General features: G+C 44.7%; 1 protein-coding gene across 1 annotated transcript in view; it reads right to left on the bottom strand.

The window, feature by feature from the left end:
* LOC127659870 (collagen alpha-1(XXV) chain-like) overlaps positions 1-20,338 on the bottom strand; it is a 136,374-nt gene that overhangs the window by 67,011 nt on the left and 49,025 nt on the right. The window contains exons 7-10 of the mRNA XM_052149831.1: positions 6,608-6,634; positions 4,142-4,186; positions 1,045-1,089; positions 531-557 (exon numbers count right to left, since the gene is read on the bottom strand). Coding sequence (XP_052005791.1) covers positions 531-557; positions 1,045-1,089; positions 4,142-4,186; positions 6,608-6,634 — 144 coding nt within the window. The remainder of the gene's footprint in view (positions 1-530; positions 558-1,044; positions 1,090-4,141; positions 4,187-6,607; positions 6,635-20,338) is intronic.

Raw genomic sequence — 20,338 nt, forward strand, 5'->3', positions numbered from 1 at the left:
GTATTGGCTTAAGGAGAGACCACAAGGGGGCGACATAACATTAACTGAAGCCTGTTGCGGCATGGAAGAGGCACAGGTATCACACACACACACACACACATACACACACACACACACATTAGTAGCTGATGGTAGTCCAAAGGTTTTTGAACTTCTTGAGTTTGCAGGTTAGTGAATGAATAATCATCAGGATAATCTTTCATTTATCGATTTGTGAAAACCGTCAGATCTCAGGCCTACTACATACCACATAAGAAAATAAATGGTTATGAAACATTGATTTGAGTTTAAATTATTTTATACAGTTTAGCTGACTTTATACAAAATAATTTGACCACAGAATTCTGCATTTGACCAATAAGAATCAAGTATTTCTGAGAGACGTGTGATAATTCCAAATAATCAGTGATTCAATTAATGGAATTATTTGTATTTTTGCATCTACAGATTTAGTTGCCCTGCAAATCAAAATACCAAGGATCAAATTTGAAAATTATCAGCTAACTGTGAGTGTGGAAACATGGTTTTACCTTTTCACCCCGTTCACCACTTTCACCCTGTTGGAAAAAACATTAGGGGGTGTTAAACATACAAGTGATAGAGACTCCCAGATCAGGGTGTATTAAAGCCTCAAGTTAAGTCAGATCACACATGGGGTTAAAATTCAAATTCAATTAAGATATGAAGCTCATGTTACAGATGCCCATTCTACATGACCTCTGGAGTAATGTACAAGGAATGCTATAGACATCAGACCACTTAAAAAAAAACTCACTTTCAGACAAGCTCTAAGCCAATCCACTTTTTCTAGAAGTTTTGACAAATGATCTACATTTCATGATATTGAATGATTTGGTTATATTTAACATCCAGATCCAGATGCACTAATACTCTAAAATAATCTACTGATTTATGAATAAAATGTAAAAAAATAAATAAAAAGAGAAGGTTTTAGCCACAATCTCCATGGAGCTTGCAATGGAAATTGATGAATCCATGGAGATATGAATTCGATCTAGTGATCTCATGAAATCAGCCACAAACCTTGCCACCAGGGATTCCATCTAATCCTGGCGTACCCATATCTCCCTATGAATAACAGAACACACATTCAGTGGACCTACTGTATCTTACAGATAGTCATATGAATTCTTACACAAGGTTGGAAAAGTTACCCTAAACAATGGCTACAGGCATTAAAAACCCAGAAAAGTACATACTTGCATATACTGTATCTTTCATAAAAACTTCTCTCAATTACATCAACAAAACAATGCTTTTAGGCAAGTGCGCTATAAAAATGAATAGATACTTGAGCCACTTCGGGGTTACTCAGATCCCTCATTGGTGGAACCCTTTGGAGAACATCTAGGCACCCTTTAAAGGAGCCTCAAATATCTTGTTTATGTATTCAAAATGTTTTAATATTTATTTCAAGTCTTTTAAAAACCTTTCCCTTATGATGGGATTACCAAAGTAACCGTTTACAGCCCTTACATTTCTTTAGAGTTCTTTCAGCACCTAAAGGCACTGATATACATCCGGAGAAGTTCTCCTTCATTTTTCATTCAGGGGTAAAAAGAAGTTTGAAACAGTTGATGAACTCTGTTTGTGAACATTCAGACACCTGCCACACCACTGTGGGAGCTGTTTAGAAAAGCGCTTAATATGAGGACGCTACATGAAAAACCTTAATTAATTTGACATTAAAATGTGTTATCAATATCTTTGAGTAGAATTCACATGAGGTCAGTAAAAGAAGCTGTTTTAACCACTCTATGATGATTAAAAGTAATATATATATGCAGCTGAAAATGGGCAATTTGTCTTGTTTACATTCTGAATTAATGATGCTAATACAGTATACATTTACATTACATTTATGCATTTGGCAGATGCTTTTATCCAAAGCGACTTACAGTGCAATTATTACAAGGACAATCCCCCCCAGAGCAACCTGGAGTTAAGTGCCTTGCTCAAGGACACAAAGGTGGTGGCCGTGGGGTTAGAACCTGTGACCTTCTGATTAACAGCCCTGTGCTTTAGCCACTACGCCAACACCACGCCATCTATACGTGGCCATAATATGTGCCGGTTAGACTCTGTTATTGTATTTTATGATGACACTGATACAACTGCAAAGATTAGTGTAAAAAAGAGTGATAAAGGAAAGAAAACAGACAAAAGAATGATAACAGGCATCCCTTAATATGGGCAGATGTGTGAATGGCTTTCACTGCAGAAGGCGCATGAGTGAAAGTATTTGAGTAGATTCGATTCTTTTTGTAGATTAATTCAACAAAACAAAATAAAATGTATGAGATGTTCTTAGAAAATGTCTCTACATGAAGGATCATACACATGTAGGTAAATTTGCACCAGCTCGATAATAACTGCATGCTGGTGTGTTCATATTGATGGATCAAGACTGACTGAACAACATAAACAAAATTAAAAACGTAGGTGAAGCTGCAGGTCACACCTACTGATGATGTGAACCACTGACAGTAAGAAGGTGTTCAGCAGCCGATAAGAAGTTTTAATAAAACTTTCACCTTCTTTTTGGCCAGATTTTGTTTTAATTGATGCCACACCTGTTCGCTCTTTTTTATGAAGTATATTGGGGCCTTTACATTGAGTTTCTCAATGTTAAGTGTCCACACTAATCTTTTAAGTTTGAAACCTCCGTTTTCAGTTTCCTAATGTCATTTTAGTTTTCCAAAGTATGCAGTTATGGAGAGCATTTGCGAAAGTATCCATTTTTGGTGGAGGAAAAGTGAAAAATGAAAACATAAATGTGGACGTGGCCTCAGAGAACTAAAAAAAGTATTCCAGGAGGATCTCCAAAGGGTTCCGTCAGTGTGGCATCTCAGCTACCCCAAATGGTGTCTTGGATATCTTGTAATTTTTACAGTTGGTAAAAGATGGTAATCATGGACTAAGTGTAATTTGGAAATATTTAAAAATATCTAGTTTCTAGCCTTCTAAAACCTAAAAATATTTGTTACAGGTCCTGATGCTAATCACTTTATGTCTTAAAAGTTCTTGTGCTTTAATGACATTTTGTGAATTACTTGATTCTATGCTGAACTCTCTAGACACCATTTAAAGAAGAGGCTCTTGTCGGTTTTTAAATTTTAGCATACTGCATCTGACGACGATTTAATGAGACCTGGCAACCAACAGTTGAACCATTTAGGACCCTGAGCCCTTTGTTGTTTCAAAAGTGAGTATTGCTTCCACCAGAAAATAGTCTTTCTCTGTTTCCTATTAACACATGCCCTGCCTCAGTTTTAATGCATTTCTAAGTGCGTGTGTCATCTCTATTAAATGAGCAACAATTAAATAATTTTTACAACACAACCTTTTTCTTATTATAGTGTGTTTACGTTTGCATTAAGTTTTGGCCTCAGACCTGGCATCCTTGGTTAAATTTCAAATCATGCACTCTTAGACTTAAACTTAAAGGCATACAAAATAAGGTTTAGACACCAAACCACGGAAATTACTTATGACTTTGTGGTTAATCAATTCAAATCCACCTTGATGCTTTACATTACAATGATACCAGTCTAATGCTTCAGGTAAATTTTGCATTTGGCTTTGTGCAGGTCCATTTCAGATGATTAAATAAAAAAGGAAATTTTTATTATTTTTGACAGTATTTTTTCCCTGCCAGCCAAAAATGGGGTGTTCCTAAAGTTTAAAGTCAACATGAAATAAAAACGGACCATATTTACTTTCTTAATGCTTGTTCTTGGTCTTGTGCTGGACTCATCAGTACACATTATTTAAAAAATAAATTGTAGTGATATTTGATCAAAATGAAATAACTTGCTGTGCTTTTGAAATGACTTTCCTTTTTGACTGATGTCACAAATCTCGTTTTTGAACTCTCTCCATCCTGCTACATAACGTTCCACTTTTTGCAATCCAATCAATTCCCAATGGATAAAATCAAGCCCCACCCAATGATTTTTTTTAGTAACTTGTTTCACTCGAGAATATACATCAAATTACAGAAGTAAAATGGTTTCATATTGACTTTAAAGTAAAATATTAAATAAAATAAAAGTTAAATATAATATTTATTGCATATTCTAAAAAAAAAAAAATGTCTGAAGGATATATGTTATATTACCTTTATTCCATCAATACCTGGAATACCAGATGGCCCAATGGAACCCTAAAAGTAAAAACAAAAAGCAAACATTCGACATGACATTTCTGTGACCAGTCCAAATATCTGCTCAATATACAGTATACTTGAGATGCAGCGTTAGGAAGCTAATTTAAAACTGAAGCTTACCAAACTACTAATAATTTAAAGTCAATAAACTACAAATACTGTACTCTTTTGAAAAAGTAGTTACTATCACAAAAAATGAAATGAATGAATCGGTATATCCGTCTTTAAAACAAACTGTCTGAACAAATTAATTCACTATTTCTTATACAAAGTTATTTTATAACTTCAAAGAACTTGGAATATAGCACAAGCATCGAACTGACCACTTTTATGATACTTTTAAGTTACTTTTGAGTCCTTTGTGGAAGTTTGAAAACATCAGCCCTCATTCACTTCACAAAACAAAGAAAGTCATATACAGTGTTTGGAACGACATAAGGATGAGTAAATGACAGAATCCTTAAAGATAGTACATTTTAAGTTTAAAGATAGTAAGTTTTAGTAGTTTAAATTTTAGATACAGAAGGTACTCTATAACTTTGTTGAATTGAAATTCCAAACTGTCTGGCACAGTAATTTAGCTGCGGTACAAGGAGCAAGGAGCAAGTCCTCATGGAGGTGCAAAACCTCTTTCCATTGCTACACTTTATAAGACACAGAAGTGTGAAATGATTTACCTTCTGCCAAAATTGTCAGCAGTGCCTGAATAAACAATTTTACCTTTCCTGAGCAGCAGGGCAGGTTTTGTATAGAATGTGGGTGCTAAAGGCTTAGAAAGACAATTAGTCAGCACTATGTAAATGCAAAACCCTGTTGTGTTCTCAGTGTGCTTGTCTAGACATGAGGATATGCACCTTATTAGTGGTACTTAATTATCTTAAACTCTACATACAATGACACCAGTGTCATGTAAAAGCTTGGCTGCTTTTTAATCTCAAGACTTGATATTTTCATTGCATGATAAATGGGCCTGAGCTGAGTGTCCATTAAAAACTTTTTATTCAATTATAATTTTCAGCTAGACATTTGGGGAACAGTGAGATTTATAAATATCATCCAAAATATTTTGGCCAAAACATTTGCCAAAGAAAACGTGATTGAAGTGATTTTGTCTGACTTAAATCTACTGTAATAAAACTGCATGCATGAAACTGTTTACATTGGGTCCTAAGGACATAGGTCAGCCACAGCACACACCCATACGAGGCCCTGAGGTGAGCCCAAATTGGGCCCCAATGATTTGTGAGTCATTAACACATCAGTGTGTCATTGGTCCCAGTGTCCTGAGGGGTCTGTCTGCTGCTGTCAGTTCAAACAGAAAGCTTCTAATGAGGTTACTTTGGAAAACACTGGCAACTTCCTGATGGCATCACAAAGTTAATCTGCTATTTATATAAACCCTTGTGGGGCTCTTAGGTTTTGTGCTAATACTCTGCATTCTGTCTTTAAACTGTCTCAAGTTCTTCAAGTGAGCTATTTTAGTAGGGTGATTATGGTGCTTGCAACACTAACAAGAACATTCCTCAAATGTTCTTGTTAGTGTTTTTTTTTTTTTTTTATGTCTTGACACCAAGTAAACTTCTTCAATTAATTCAGTCCAGACTGCATAATGTACACTTCATTTCAACATTTTGTAGATAATTTCAGCCTTCAGGGTGCTATTTTTGGTTTTGCTTTATACTTAAATATTAAATATTAAAGACCCCATGAAATCAAAATGAGAGTTTTGTGGCTTTTAAATCAATGTCTATAAGCTTTGAGGTCATCTATAGGCTAGTGTGCTTTTGAATGTTGACAAAATGAACTTTTAGCAGGTATATGCATTTAAATATTTACAATCTTTCTCTAAAATGGACCAAAAATATTGATTCATCTTGCACTCAGAGGTGTATATAAATTTTTGTCCAATAAAACTCTCTCTAGAATGAGAAATTGAAGCCTATTGGCTGATTATGAAGAAAGGGAGTAACTCTTCAATAACACCAAGCCAATAGGGACCTTCGTGTACTAGTGCCCATCCCTTAACCAGACCATATCCACGCCTCACATAATTTATTGTACCTGGATAAAACCACACCTTCTTTAGCCCATGTCTTCCAACTAACATTGATTTATTCTGATATCCATTTGTACCACTGGTTAAATTTCAATGAATGATCGTTTTTCCATTTCTATTTGTTGATTACTAAATGCCTGATTATGATTTGCAATCTATCCTAAATGTCTACACGCTATGAACCTGTTTAACTTCCTTTATACCACAGTTAACACTTCTAGCAACGAGATATGATTTTTTTATATGATTTTACTAGGACACATAAACTGAAGACACAACAATGCATAACCAAAGTGATGTGTTTCATGAATATTTAGATTAACAACAGAGATCTGTGTAATAAAGGATAACTTTAACTGTACCTTTGCTCCTGGAGGGCCCTCAGGTCCCTGAAAAAAAAAACGACAAAATAGGAATTAAGATATACACTCAAATGCCCTCAGCCCTTGATATTTTGGATGAAAACCCCTGTTTCACTCATGAAGGAACAATCTTTCTCACTGTGTTGCTGTAACCTGACTTTTTTTTTGCGGAATAACCAATATAAATTTAATGAGGCCTTTAGCAAAACTGTTTGGGATAATATTCTTAAATCCATTTTTTTTGGCCACCTTAGCACATTGTGATATCTAAATATATCAAGCTGAGCACAACCAAGAAAGGAGCAGACTTTTGGAGTGCATCATTATACATAGGTCCAAAATTAAAAGCCATTGCCTTGTCTGCTTGCTTCCAGCATCAACCAAATATTCTTTGGCATCTGTGCACTGGCAGGCCGAGAATCCTGTCTTATGTAAATTGCCGGTAACATCTCCCTCCTGATAAACACAACCAAGCTTTCCAGATTTATTAAATTGTTAAATAAAAAAGCATAACTTTAGGTTATAAAGCAGAGAACACTTTGAAGCCCTAGCTTTACCCAGTGGCCTCAGATATCTGGCCAGGTGTCACGAACCCCGCTCCTCTGCCCCATCTCCACTTCCGCGAGCGCGCACACATGCAGTCCGCGAGCGTGCTCGCTTCCCGCTCCCTCGCTCCGCCCCCTTGAGCTCGTACGCTCTTTTTCCTCCCTCGGGCTTCCACGCCTGGTTTTGCTATTACGAGCTCTCGCTCGTAAACACTCTCCCCCCTCTGACTCATGCTCGCTTCTCACGTGCACCAGCCTGAACATTATGACCACTTGCACTCACGCGCTTCCTATCCCCCACACATTAGATTCACCTGCACTCATCTCGTCACCTTCATTGTTCACACCTGCACCTTCCCCTATAAATACCCAGCACTTCCGTTTCACGGGTGTTGGTTATTGTATGTATTTAGATTCCCGTGTTTATGCCCCCGCTAGTCTCGTCTAGTTTTGCCCCTGCTAGTCTCGTCTAGTTTTGACCTCCCTACTTGTTACCTCTTAGCTTGCCAACTCCCCATCCCTCTAGTCCCCTCTTGCTACATGTTTGTTTCATCCTGTTTACCCCGACATTGACCCTCGTTCCCCTCGACTACTCTCCCGGATTTGCCCCTTGTTTGTACTTTTGCCCGGACTGCTTTAATTTAATAAAGCAGTTTTCATCCGTCATTGTGACTGTCTCTACTTGTGTGTGTGTGTGTGTGTGTGTGTGTCGGGTTACAGAATAACCAACCTCACCGTAGACAGTCACAATGCGTCACGCGGATGTTTCGCGCAGCTCACTAGAGCGGAGAGGCACGTCACATTCGGCGCAAGGAGCTACAGTTTGGAGGCAGGACCAAGCGCTCACGGCCCAGGGGCAGCAGGTATGTGCGTTGTCTGATTTATGTCACACTGTTTCACCTGTGTCTGCCCCTGAGCCCGTTTATGCCTCCAGTGCATTTCTGAGCGCCGTGCACTCTTCGGGCGCTTACCTAGAGTTTTCCGAGCAAGGCAGCGGTTGTGTAACCCATAACCCCGCCCTCGCCATTATGGACCCAGCGGCCCAACTCGTGGGTTTGCGTCAGGGAGCCAAACCGTGGAGGCTTATATTATGGATTTTTGTTTCCTGGCGTACCAGGTGAATTTTAATGAGGTGGCTCTGAAGACCATTTTTCAATGTGGACTGAATGAGCCAACCTCATCATTATTGCCTGGTGGTCGCTGCTCCCTTAACCTGGTTCAGTTTATTGACCTCGCCCTACTCTACTCTGGTTCCTCGTTTACTGTGGGGGAGGCAGATACTGAACTGGCGCTCCACGCCACGGCCCCCGTCTTGAAGCCTTACACGGCCCCTGTCTTGAAGCCTTACACGGCCCCCGTCTTGAAGCCTTACACGGCCCCAGTCCCGAAGCCGGACACGGCCCCAATCCCGAGGCCTGTCACGGCCCCAGCCTCGAAGCCTGGCACGGCCAGCGAGTCAACGCCCATGCTGCCCACGGCCAACGAGCCAGCGCCCACGGCCAACGAGCCAGCGCCCATGCCCGCCACGGCCCACGAGCCAGCGCCCATGCCCGCCACGGCCAACGAGCCAGCGCCCATGCCCGCCACGGCCACCGAGCCAGCGCCCATGCCCGCCACGGCCAACGAGCCAACGCCCATGCCCGCCACGGCCAACGAGCCAGCACCCATGCCCGCCACGGCCGGCGAGCCAGCGCCCATGTCTGCCACGGTCAGCGAGCCAGCGCCTGTAGCCTCGACCGCCCCAGAGCCAGCGCCTGTAGCCTTGACCGTCCCCATGGCCACGTACCCTGTTGGCCGAAGACGTAGGAGAAGGAAGAGGGCCCTTCTCCTCAGTCTCGTCTTGTGATCAAGACCGCAGAGGCTCCGCCCTCAGAGTCTTCCACGGCTCTGCAGACCTCTGCTCCGCCCTCAGAGTCTTCCACGGCTCTGCAGACCTCTGCTCCGCCCTCAGAGTCTCCCACGGCTCTGCAGACCTCTGCTCCGCCCTCAGAGTCTCCCACGGCTCTGCAGACCTCTGCTCCGCCCTCAGAGTCTCCCACGGCTCTGCAGACCTCTGCTCCGCCCTCAGAGTCTCCCACGGCTCTGCCGGGTTCTGCTCCGCCCTCAGAGTCTCCCACGGCTCTGCCGGGTTCTGCTCCGCCCTCAGAGTCTCCCACGGCTCTGCCGGGTTCTGCTCGCCCCTCTGAGCCCTCCCGGGCTCCGCCTCCACGAGTCTCCAAGGGCCCCTCCACGAGCCTCCTAGGGCTTCTCCTCCACGAGCCTCCCAGAGCTCTACCCCTCAAGTCCCTCAGGGCTCCACCCCTCAAGCCTCTCACGGCTTCGCCTCTCGAGTCTCTCAGGGCTCCATCCCTCGAGTCTTTCATGGCTCCACCCCTCAAGCCTCTCACGGCCGCCTCTCGAGTCTCTCAGGGCTCCATCCCTCGAGTCTTTCATGGCTCCACCCCTCAAGCCTCTCACGGCTTCACCTCTCGAGTCTCTCAGGGCTCCATCCCTCGAGTCTTTCATGGCTCCACCCCTCAAGCCTCTCACGGCTCGCCTCTCGAGTCTCTCAGGGCTCCATCCCTCGAGTCTTTCATGGCTCCACCCCTCAAGCCTCTCACGGCTTCGCCTCTCGAGTCTCTCAGGGCTCCATCCCTCGAGTCTTTCATGGCTCCACCCCTCAAGCCTCTCACGGCTTCACCTCTCGAGTCTTTCAGGGCTCCATCCCTTGAGTCTTTCATGGCTCCACCCCTCAAGCCTCTCACGGCTTCGCCTCTCGAGTCTCTCAGGGCTCCTCCGCCTCTCAGGGCGTCCCCTCTCGAGTCTTTCATGGCTCCCCCCCTCAAGCCTCTCGAGCCTCCCAGGGCTCGGCCACTAGAGGCTCCTATGGCTCTGCCTCCCGAGCCTCCTACGGCTCCCCCTCCAGAGCCTCCTACGGCTCCACCTCCCGAGCCTCCCAGGGCTCGGCCACTAGAGGCTCCTATGGCTCTGCCTCCCGAGCCTCCTACGGCTCCCCCTCCAGAGCCTCCTACGGCTCCACCTCCCGAGCCTCCCAGGGCTCGGCCACTAGAGGCTCCTATGGCTCTGCCTCCCGAGCCTCCTACAGCTCCCCCTCCAGAGCCTCCTACGGCTCCACCTTCCGAGCCTCTCATGGCTCTGCTCCCAAAGACTCCAGAGCTTCCTAGGGCTCCGCCTCTAGAGCCTTCCACGGCTCCACCACCAGAGCCTCCTACGGCTCCACCTCCCGAGCCTCTCATGGCTCTGCTCCCTAAGACTCCAGAGCCCTCTAGAGATTCGCCTCTGGAGCCTCCTGCGGCTCCGCCTCCTACGGCGCCACCTCCCCGGCTCTGCCTTCCAGAGCCTACCAGGGCTTCACTCCTGGAGCCTCCTACGGCGCCACCTCCCACGGCGTCACCTCCCTCGGCTCTGCCTCCAGAGCCTTCCAGGGCTTCACCTCTGGAGCCTCCTACGGCGCCACCTCCATGGGCTCCACTTCCTGAGCCTTCCAGGCCTTCGCCCCTAAAGCCCCCCTTGGCTCCACCTCCAGAGCCTTCCAGGCCTTCACCCCTAAAGCCTCCTTCGGCTCCGCCTCCTGAGCCTTCCAGGCCTTCACCGCTAAAGCCCCCCTTGGCTCCACCTCCAGAGCCTTCCAGACCTTCGCCCCTAAAGCCTCCGTCGGCTCCACCTCCGGAGCCTTCCAGGACCCCACCTCCAGAGCCAACTACGGTGCCGCCTCTGACGACTCCGCCTTTCACGGCTCAGCCGGACTTCCTGACCCTCTACCTGTCCAGTGGCCTCTTCCCTGGCCTCCGGACCCTATTCCTGTCCGGTGGTCACCTTCCAGACCCCCGGACCCAGTCCCTGTCCTCCAGTCGCCTTCCAGACCTCCTGACCCAGTCTCTGCCCTATGGCTGCCCCCTAGACCTCCCGACCACACACCTGTCCACTATGTTCCCCCTGACCTTGCCTTGAACTGCCCATTGACCCCCATGGACTGTTTCATTTCCCTTTTGTGCCTTCTGCCCCTGCGAGCTCACGCTGCTGTCCTCGAGCTCACGCTGTTCTGTCCCCTCGAGCTCACACGCTCGTTCTGTCCCCTCGAGCTCACACGCCGTTCTGTCCCCTCGAGCTCACACGCTCGTTCTGTCCCCTCGAGCTCACACGCTCGTTCTGTCCCCTCGAGCTCACACGCTCGTTCTGTCCCCGAGCTCACCGCGCTCGTTCTGTTCCCTCGCGCTCCTGCGCGGCCGGCGCGGCCGTCAGGATCCGTCCTATTCAGAGGGGAGTACTGTCACGAACCCCGCTCCTCTGCCCCATCTCCACTTCGCGGCGCCACACATGCAGTCCATGGCGTGCTCGCTTCCCGCTCCCTCGCTCCGCCCCTTGAGCTCGTGCGCTCTTTTTCCTCCCTCGGGCTTCCACGCCTGGTTTTGCTATTACTGAGCTCTCGCTCGTAAACACTCTCCCCCTCTGACTCATGCTCGCTTCTCACGTGCACTAGCCTGAACATTATGACCACTTGCACTCACGCGCTTCCTATCCCCCACACATTAGATTCACCTGCACTCATCTCGTCACCTTCATTGTTCACACCTGCACCTTCCCTATAAATACCCAGCACTTCCGTTTCACGGGTGTTGGTTATTGTATGTATTTAGATTCCGTGTTTATGCCCCGCTAGTCTCGTCTAGTTTTGCCCCTGCTAGTCTCGTCTAGTTTTGACCTCCCTACTTGTTACCTCTTAGCTTGCCAACTCCCCATCCCTCTAGTCCCCTCTTGCTACGTGTTTGTTTCATCCTGTTTACCCCGACATTGACCCTCGTTCCCCTCGACTACTCTCCCGGATTTGCCCCTTGTTTGTACTTTTGCCCGGACTGCTTTAATTTAATAAAGCAGTTTTCATCCGTCATTGTGACTGTCTCTACTTGTGTGTGTGTGTGTGTGTGTCAGGTTACACCAGGTGACAAAGTTGGAACAAAGACACAAAGGCACATCACAAGGCTTGGCCTTGAGCTGTTACAGTGCCAGACTTTTTATACAGAGAAATTGGAAAGAGTAGGCTGACTTTCCTTCAATGAAAAACTGTCTGTGCTAACTGAAATTCTAAACACTGCCCCAGTGGCCAAAGAGGTAAGTGTTGTTGGGCTTTTGGGCACATGCCAGCTACATTTTCCAGGTCAGAAATGTCCACAGAGGGGTGCCAAAAGCTAGTTATTTTAAACTGTACAGGATGTGATACAGTGAATAGAAATGCATATTCTATAAACTGAACCCCTCCAACCCAACCTCTAAACCTAAACAGCAGTGGAATAAAAATGAAAAAAAAAGCTTATCGCTGATTATGTGAACCTGATTATTGATTATTGAGAACCTGATTACGGTTGATGCAACAGGCTTCTGGTCATGCCACAAAGGAAGGTTGACACACTTGACCCAATTAAAAAATGTCTGATGGGAGATGCTGCTTGTCAGTGAGTCGGCATAATGTGTCCAATCCTCATGGAAACAACAAGCCAAATTCCCATTTCACCATGCTACCTCACTCTGTTGTCATACTGACATACATAGTGCCAAAAACACATGCTCATCTGGCTTGGCTGGAAGTGAATTTGGCTCATCACATCAGCATACACAGCACAGGATCCAAGAGCTCTTTGGATCATGCAACAACACAAGCCTATAGAAGGCTGCAGTTTGGGATTGGGTGATTAGTCGAGCCCCTGCTGGTAGATCTGGGGGCAAAATGTTTCTCTGTTGATGGCCATTCAAAAGTAGTGCTCTGATGAAATACATATGTTTTTTTTATTAACGTATATATTGCAAAAATGACATTATATTATAATAAATGTTTCATTAGTGACAGTCACATGCGCTGACAAAATTGTCACAACTGAAGGGCTTGTGACTTTGAATGTTCTCATAGTGCCAGAAGCCATTGTCAGGACCAGTGGTGTCCAGTGGCTGAGCCCCACCAGATGTTGCGCTGTTTGGCATAATAATACATATATTTTAATAATATATTTTCCGCATCTTAAACTTGTTTTATGTTCATTACACGAGAACAGTAGACATTCTTTTCAGACATTTTTTTATTATTATTAAAGCCATTTATCAAATCACGTTTATTTATACAGCACATTTGGGTTATTGGTTATGCTGATGAAACAAATCACAGAGATAATGGGGTGCCTGATTGTTTAAGGAGTTATAGACAAATGTTAAAATAAATTCAAAATCTGATCAGGATGGGAGTGATGCGTTCATGTTTACGACTGCCCGTTAAAAGCAGGCAGGATAGAGATTATTGGTGCAGGTCAGAGTACAGAGAATTACAGTTATCCAAGCATAAAGAAATAAAAGCATGGATCACAATTTCAAAAGTTTTCCTGGATAGAAAAGATTTTGTTTTAGTTTCATTAAGGTGTAGGATATTAGGTCCTGGTTAGGTCCTGTCAGCCATGTTTAGAGTTCCTGCAGACAAGTTAAGAGAGGGTCAAGAGCTTGTCTGTCATGACGTTTTATATGAACATAGATATGTGTATCAACAACGTAACAATAAAATTACACCCCATATTTGTTAAAAATAGCACCTATAGGAAGCATATTTAAAGAAAATGGGGTTGGAGCGAGAATTGCACCCTGGTAACACAGGTAAGCTGTGCCACATAGGAGGTGTGCTGGCCCACTGCAGTTGGGAAGATACTTTCTGAAAGATATGACTGGAACCAATTCAGAGCCATACCTTGAATATCAACACAATGCTCAAGGCATGAAATAAGGATATTGTGGTCAACCAGGTCAAATGCCGAGCAAAGATCTAAGAGGACCAAGGCCATGACATTCCCAGAGTCTGCAGTCATTAGGTTGTCATTGAGTACTTTTAGTAGAGCAGATTCTGTACTATGCATAGCCTTGAAACTTGACTGTAGCGGTTCAAGGATAGAGTTCATATTTAAAAATTATTGCAACTGGGTTAAAACTGCCTTCTCTAAAATCTTTGCAATAAAAAGCAAGTTAGAGATTGGCACAGATAATGGGATCCAAAGTGGGTTTGAGCGGCAGTGAAGTGTGTTTTTTATAACAAGCCAGACCTCCACTGCGACCAGTGGTCCGAGGGGAATTAAAAAATTAGCAGTCCGGAGGGATTAGTTCAGAAAACAGATTTAAGTCTCTCTTTTTAATCTAAGTTTCTGTGACAAAGAGAAGATCCAAGCTTTCTGAAAAAAAAGTCATGTAATATAAAATGTTGTTTACCAAAGGCTGTACATTGGTAAGAGCAATCCTGAGCGGTAGTGGTTCACTAGCAGTAGCTGTTACACAGCTGATGGTGCGGAGATTAAGGTGGTTTACTCCTCCTTGGCATGTCCTGGGTGAAATGCACAGAGGGATCCCGGCAGGTGAGTCAGGGGAAAGAATCCACCAATGAAGTATCTCCAGTGAGCCCAACATGACACACTGTCTGCAGTAGAGATCCGGTGTTGTAAGAGCCGAACCGGACCAGTGAGAAAGATCCGAAGCGAGGCCATAATTCCCCTAACCGTGACACCTACTCACTTGCCACATCTCATGCGGCACTTCCTCCTCGGAAGATCAAAAGCACTTCAGCGCAGGTAACCAGGGATGTTTGGTGAGAGGGGGAGGCAAGCAGAAGCAAGGTCCACTCAGATTAAGTGTGGAAATCTTAGCAACTGAGTTGCGTATATCAAGCAGAGTTTGGCGATCATGAACAAGAGAAGAATAACTATACATAAATAAAATAAAAAGTAAAAGAAACGGAAACAGAGAAGGGAGTAGATGGTAAGCCACACATACATGCACCATCTTTAACATTCACATTTAAACAACATCTAATCGTTCTCATCTGCTATGTGTGGGGCTAGCCCGTCATCCTCAGTGTTAATCAAGGTAGATCTGGAGAACATTATGAGCACATGCAACGAGCCTTCAATGTTCAATGAGATGTAAAGTAATTGAGTAAAAATACTTAAGTATTAAACTTAAGTATAATTTTTTTAGATTTGAGCTTAACTCGAGTGCAATTCAAACAGAATACTTGTACTTTTACTTACTTTCATTTCCAAAGAAAAAATTGTTACAGTTTTGCAGATTATTTTCTTTCATCTTACTGTGCTGAAGCCACCTTTTCACTGCATCTGGAGTGTCGCACGGCTGCTGTGTGGAGTTCTGACCATCTGCAGAAGCTGAATTTGTGATCTGATTTGAGCTTTGCATACAATAAAATATTTATGTAACTAGATCATATGTGACCATCCAACGTATTGTGATGTATTCATTCAAAACTATGAGCACACACAACATTATGTGGTGCTTCTATGACACTTTGGGCTCACGTATAGACTCCTCTCATGGTTCTGGTGGGTATGTTAGTTTTTTCTGTGTGTCTGCATCCTTTCATATTACCTGTGTGTTGCCCTTTAATTCATTAACGGGTGATCAGCTTTGCTACAGCGACACTGATTTGAGCCACTCATGACCTAATTTGTGTCAGCTGGTCTTCGCTGGCATTGCACTATATTTTCCTGTACTCGTATTGAGTGCTGGTTTGTTTTTCATAGTAGTCAGTTAATACTTCTTCCTGCCAACCTGTTGGACTCTCTGTTATGCCATGATCTGTGCGTTCTCTGCCCAGTTTTTGTTCCCGACACATATACCGGCGAGTAGACTTTTCCTGTGGATTACCTTATCGACTCTGTACCCTACTTGTGGACTGATTACCTGTTACCACTTGCCATCGTTCCGGCCTCCAGACCTTTTTGGATTTCTTTTAAATTTTATGAAGTGTGATATTCACTACCACATCCGTAGAGTGAATTATCCTTGTTTGTTTTTTTTTTTTCTCTGCTGTTTGCCAGCTTGTTTTGGACTTTTATTTCCACCATCTGGACTATATATTTTGCCTTGCGATTCTATTTTGTTTTTTCATTTAATAAATAAATAAAGTGTTGTTGAGATGCACTACGAGACACAGGCGAGGGAGACGAGCTGGCGCGCTGGTTAAACTCTGTCAGCGCGGCGTACGAACAGCACTGCCGAGCATTGATCTCGCGAATCTCCACTCTCTTCCCAACAAAACTGACGAACTACATCTCCTCACACATACTAATAAGGACTTTTCAAACTCTGCTGCACTGTGCTTCACTGAAACCTGGCTGAGTGAAGCCATTCCGGACAGCGCATTACATCTGCCGGGCTTCCAGCTGTTCAGAGCGGATCGCATCGCGGAGTTAACGGGGAAAACGTGAGGCGGTGGAACATGCTTTTACATCAACGAAAGTTGGTGTACAGATGTAACAACACTAAAGAGGATGTGCTGTCCTAATCTGGAAGCGCTCTTTATTAACTGTAAGACGTTCTACTCGCCGCGGGAGTTTTCTTCGTTTATTCTGGTGAGTGTTTACATTCCTCCAAACGCGTCTGGGAACTTAGCGCTGCAACAGCTGGCTGATCAAATCACAGACACAGAACAACAACACCTGGACTCAGTTATTATTATTCTTGGGGACTTTAACAAAACAAATCTCACACGCGAACTGCCCAAATACAGACAGCACATTACATGCCCCACCGGAGACAGGAATATATTGGATCACTGCTATACAACATTAAAGGATGCATATCGCTCTGTCCCACGTGCAGCTTTGGGACTCTCTGATCACTGTCTGGTTCATCTTCTCCCGACCTACAGGCAGAAATTAAAATCAACAAAGCCAGTTGTAAGGACTATAAGGAGATGGACTAATGAAGCAGAGCTGGAACTACAAGCCTGCTTTGACTGCACTGATTGGAGTGTTTTTGAAGCTGCAGCTACAGACCTGGACGAGCTCACAGATACTGTTACATCATACATCAGTTTCTGTGAGGATATGTGCATCCCTACTAGGACATTTTTATGATTCAACAATGATAAACCATGGTTCACAGGAAAACATCTGGACAGACCGGGGACATACGTAAGGATCCTTTTTGTGGACTTCAGCTCGGCTTTCAACACAATCATACCAGATATACTCCGGACTAAGTTAAACCAACTCCCTGTTCCCACCTCTACTTGTTAGTGGATTACCAGCTTTCTGACAGACAGGCAGCAGCTTGTGAGGCAGGGAAAATTCACTTCCACCACCTGTACCATCAGCACTGGTGCCCCCCAGGGATGTGTGCTCTCCCCACTACTCTTCTCCCTGTACACCAATGACTGCACCACCAAGGACCCCTCTGTCAGGCTCCTGAAGTTTGCAGATGACACCACTGTCATCGGCCTCATCCGAGATGATGATGAGTCTGCATATAGAAAGGAGGTAGAACGACTGGCTTTCTGGTGCAGTCAAAACAACCTGGAGCTGAACACGCTCAAAACAGTGGAGATGATTGTGGACTTTAGGAGGAACACCCCAACATTGTCCCCCTCACCATTCTAAACAGCACTGTGGCAGCAGTGGAGTCATTCAGGTTCCTGGGCACTACCATCTCAAAAGCCCTGAAGTGGGAGATACACATCGACTCCATTGTGAAAAAGGCCCAGCAGAGGTTGTACTTCCTTCGCCAGCTGAGGAAGTTCAACCTGCCACCAGTGCTGCTGAAACAGTTCTACTCAGAAGTCATTGAGTCTGTCCTCTGCACTTCAATAACTGTCTGGTTTGGTGCAGCTACGAAATCAGACATCAGAAGACTACAAAGGACAGTTCGGTCTGCTGAGAGGATTATTGGTTGACCCCTGCCCCCCCTTCAAGAACTATACACTTCCAGAGTGAGGAAAAAGGCTGGTAAAATCACTCTGGACACCACTCACCCAGCCCACTACCTTTTTGAACTGTTGCCTTCTGGCCGGCTTCAGAGCTCTGAACACCAGAACCGGTCAGGCACAGGAACAGTTTTTCCCTCAGGCCATCCATCTAATGAACAATTAAATTGCCCCATTGAGCAATAATTATGTGCAATACACAGTTTAATTTTAATTTTAATTTATATTATTCAACATATCCACTTCTGCCATTACTTACATTGCTCTGTACATAATATACAGTTTTTTGTTCTTTATATAACAGATTGTATTAGATTTGCACTACGTGTGTGTATGTGGGTATGTATGAAGGTGAGTCTATGTACGTATATGTATAATTATTTATTTTGTGTTCTTTTCTGTTTTTAATTACCTATGTCTTGCTGCTGTTTTTGGTATTGTTTGTATTGTTGTAGACAGGAAGCTCCTGTCACCTAGACAAATTCCTTGTATGTGTAAGCATACTTGGCAATAAAGCTGATTCTGATTCTGATTCTGATTCTAAACTTTTTCTCTCTGCATCTCTGGGCCCTTCTGAATCCATTCTGACATAAACAACCCAGCAATGGACCCAGCAGAGAGTTTTCCAGGAAGACATTATCCAGAAAGGAGCAATCTTAGGTCGTCAGCAGGCCCAATTAAATCAGACAAGCCATTATCTCGAGGAAATGGAGAAGCCGATGGCCAAGATCACGTCACGCCTTCAACATCTGTGCATCTCTCCCAATGCCGGTTCCCCACCTATGGCTTCTACCACTACTACCATCCCAGCTTCTGTACCACCCACCTTCACAGCTCCAATTAGGCTGCACGAGCCCCGCCTCAACCCACCTGCAAAATATTGTGGTGAGCCCAGGACCTGTCACTCATTTCTCTCCCATTGTTTACTCTCGGTTTTTTGCAACCATCATTGAAGAGTCTTAGGTCACGTTCATGGTTTCTCTGCTCACCAGGGCTCGTCAATGGGGTAAGACAGTCTGGGACAGAAAACTACCATGCTGCTCCTCCTTCTAGGCCTTTTCTGAAGAGTTACGCAAGGTGTTCGACTGGGCTGCCGCAGGTACGGAGGCAGCAAGAGAACTGTCAGAACTACGCCAAGCTAAGATATCATCTCTGATTACTCCAAAGAGTTTCGTACCTTGGCAGCTTCCTGTGAGTGGAATGAGCAGGCACAGTGGGACAGGTTCATGTGTGGGCTCCCAGACTCCATAAAAGATGAGATCTATGCCCACAAAGTACCCAAGAGTCTTTACTGATTGGTGGATCTGGTGATTTGGTTGGATAATTGTCTTGAGATGAAGCGAAGACATCATGCAGAGTTTCCCACCAGATTTTCCACTGTTCTGCCTTCACGGCTGCCTCCACCGACCAGTTTCCCCGAACCCGGTTCCATGGAAGTGCCCATGAAGGTTAGGAGAGCTCGCCTATCCACTCAGGAGCAAAGGAGGAGGCTGGTAAACAGGCCCTGCTTTTACTGTAGGGAGGCAGGACACAGAGTATTTAACTGCCCGTTAATAGACTGTGCTCACCACTAGACAGGGGGTTACTGATGAGCATGTCAATCTTGGCAAGGAAGCAAGACATTATTATCTGCTCAACTCAAGATCAATGGTGAGCTACATTCTGTTCTTGTCTTGGTAGACTCTGGGGCCGAAGGGAACTTCATAGATTTGGAACTTATCTCCAATTGGTCCATTCCTGTCACCACTCTGAAAGAACCTATCTCTGCCAGCACCCTGTGTGGTACTACCCTTTTTGCCATCACACACATCCCTCACTCTTACAATCTCGGGAAACCACGTTGAAGAAGCCAGGTTCCTGGTTATCCGTTCCCCTTTGGCACCAGTCGTGCTTGAACACCCCGGGTTGTTAACTCATAATCCACATCTTAACTGGGCATAAAATACTATGTTGACTATTTCTTGTCACAGTGTCTTGTCTCTGCTCTTTCCCCAGTATTGTCTTTTAATGTGTCACAGGAGGAGCCAGCAGAACTCACCGGAGAACTCATACGGCAGTGCCATTGACCTGCTAACCAATACTTCTCCACCTCGAGGCCATCTCTAGTTGCACCTTATGCCGGAGAGGTAGGCCATGGAGAAGTACATCAGTGATTCTCTAGCAGCAGGTATCATTCCTCCTTCTCTGGCTGGGGCAGGGTTCATGACATCACTTTAAAGAACCATTATCCTTTGCCGTTGATATCTTCAGCTTTCGAACTCTTGCATAGGGCCACTTGGTTCACGAAGTTGGATCTGCACAATGCTTATCACCTAGCCCAGATAAGAGAGGGGGACAAATGGAAGATAACATTTAATAAACCCACTGGGCACTTCAAATACCTGGCACATGGTCAGCCAATTCGTGTTTGTATACCTAGACGACATTCTGATTTTCTCATGTGACATT

This window comes from Xyrauchen texanus, chromosome 2 (genome assembly GCF_025860055.1).
Source record: "Xyrauchen texanus isolate HMW12.3.18 chromosome 2, RBS_HiC_50CHRs, whole genome shotgun sequence".
Classification (NCBI taxonomy): Eukaryota; Metazoa; Chordata; class Actinopteri; order Cypriniformes; family Catostomidae; genus Xyrauchen; species Xyrauchen texanus.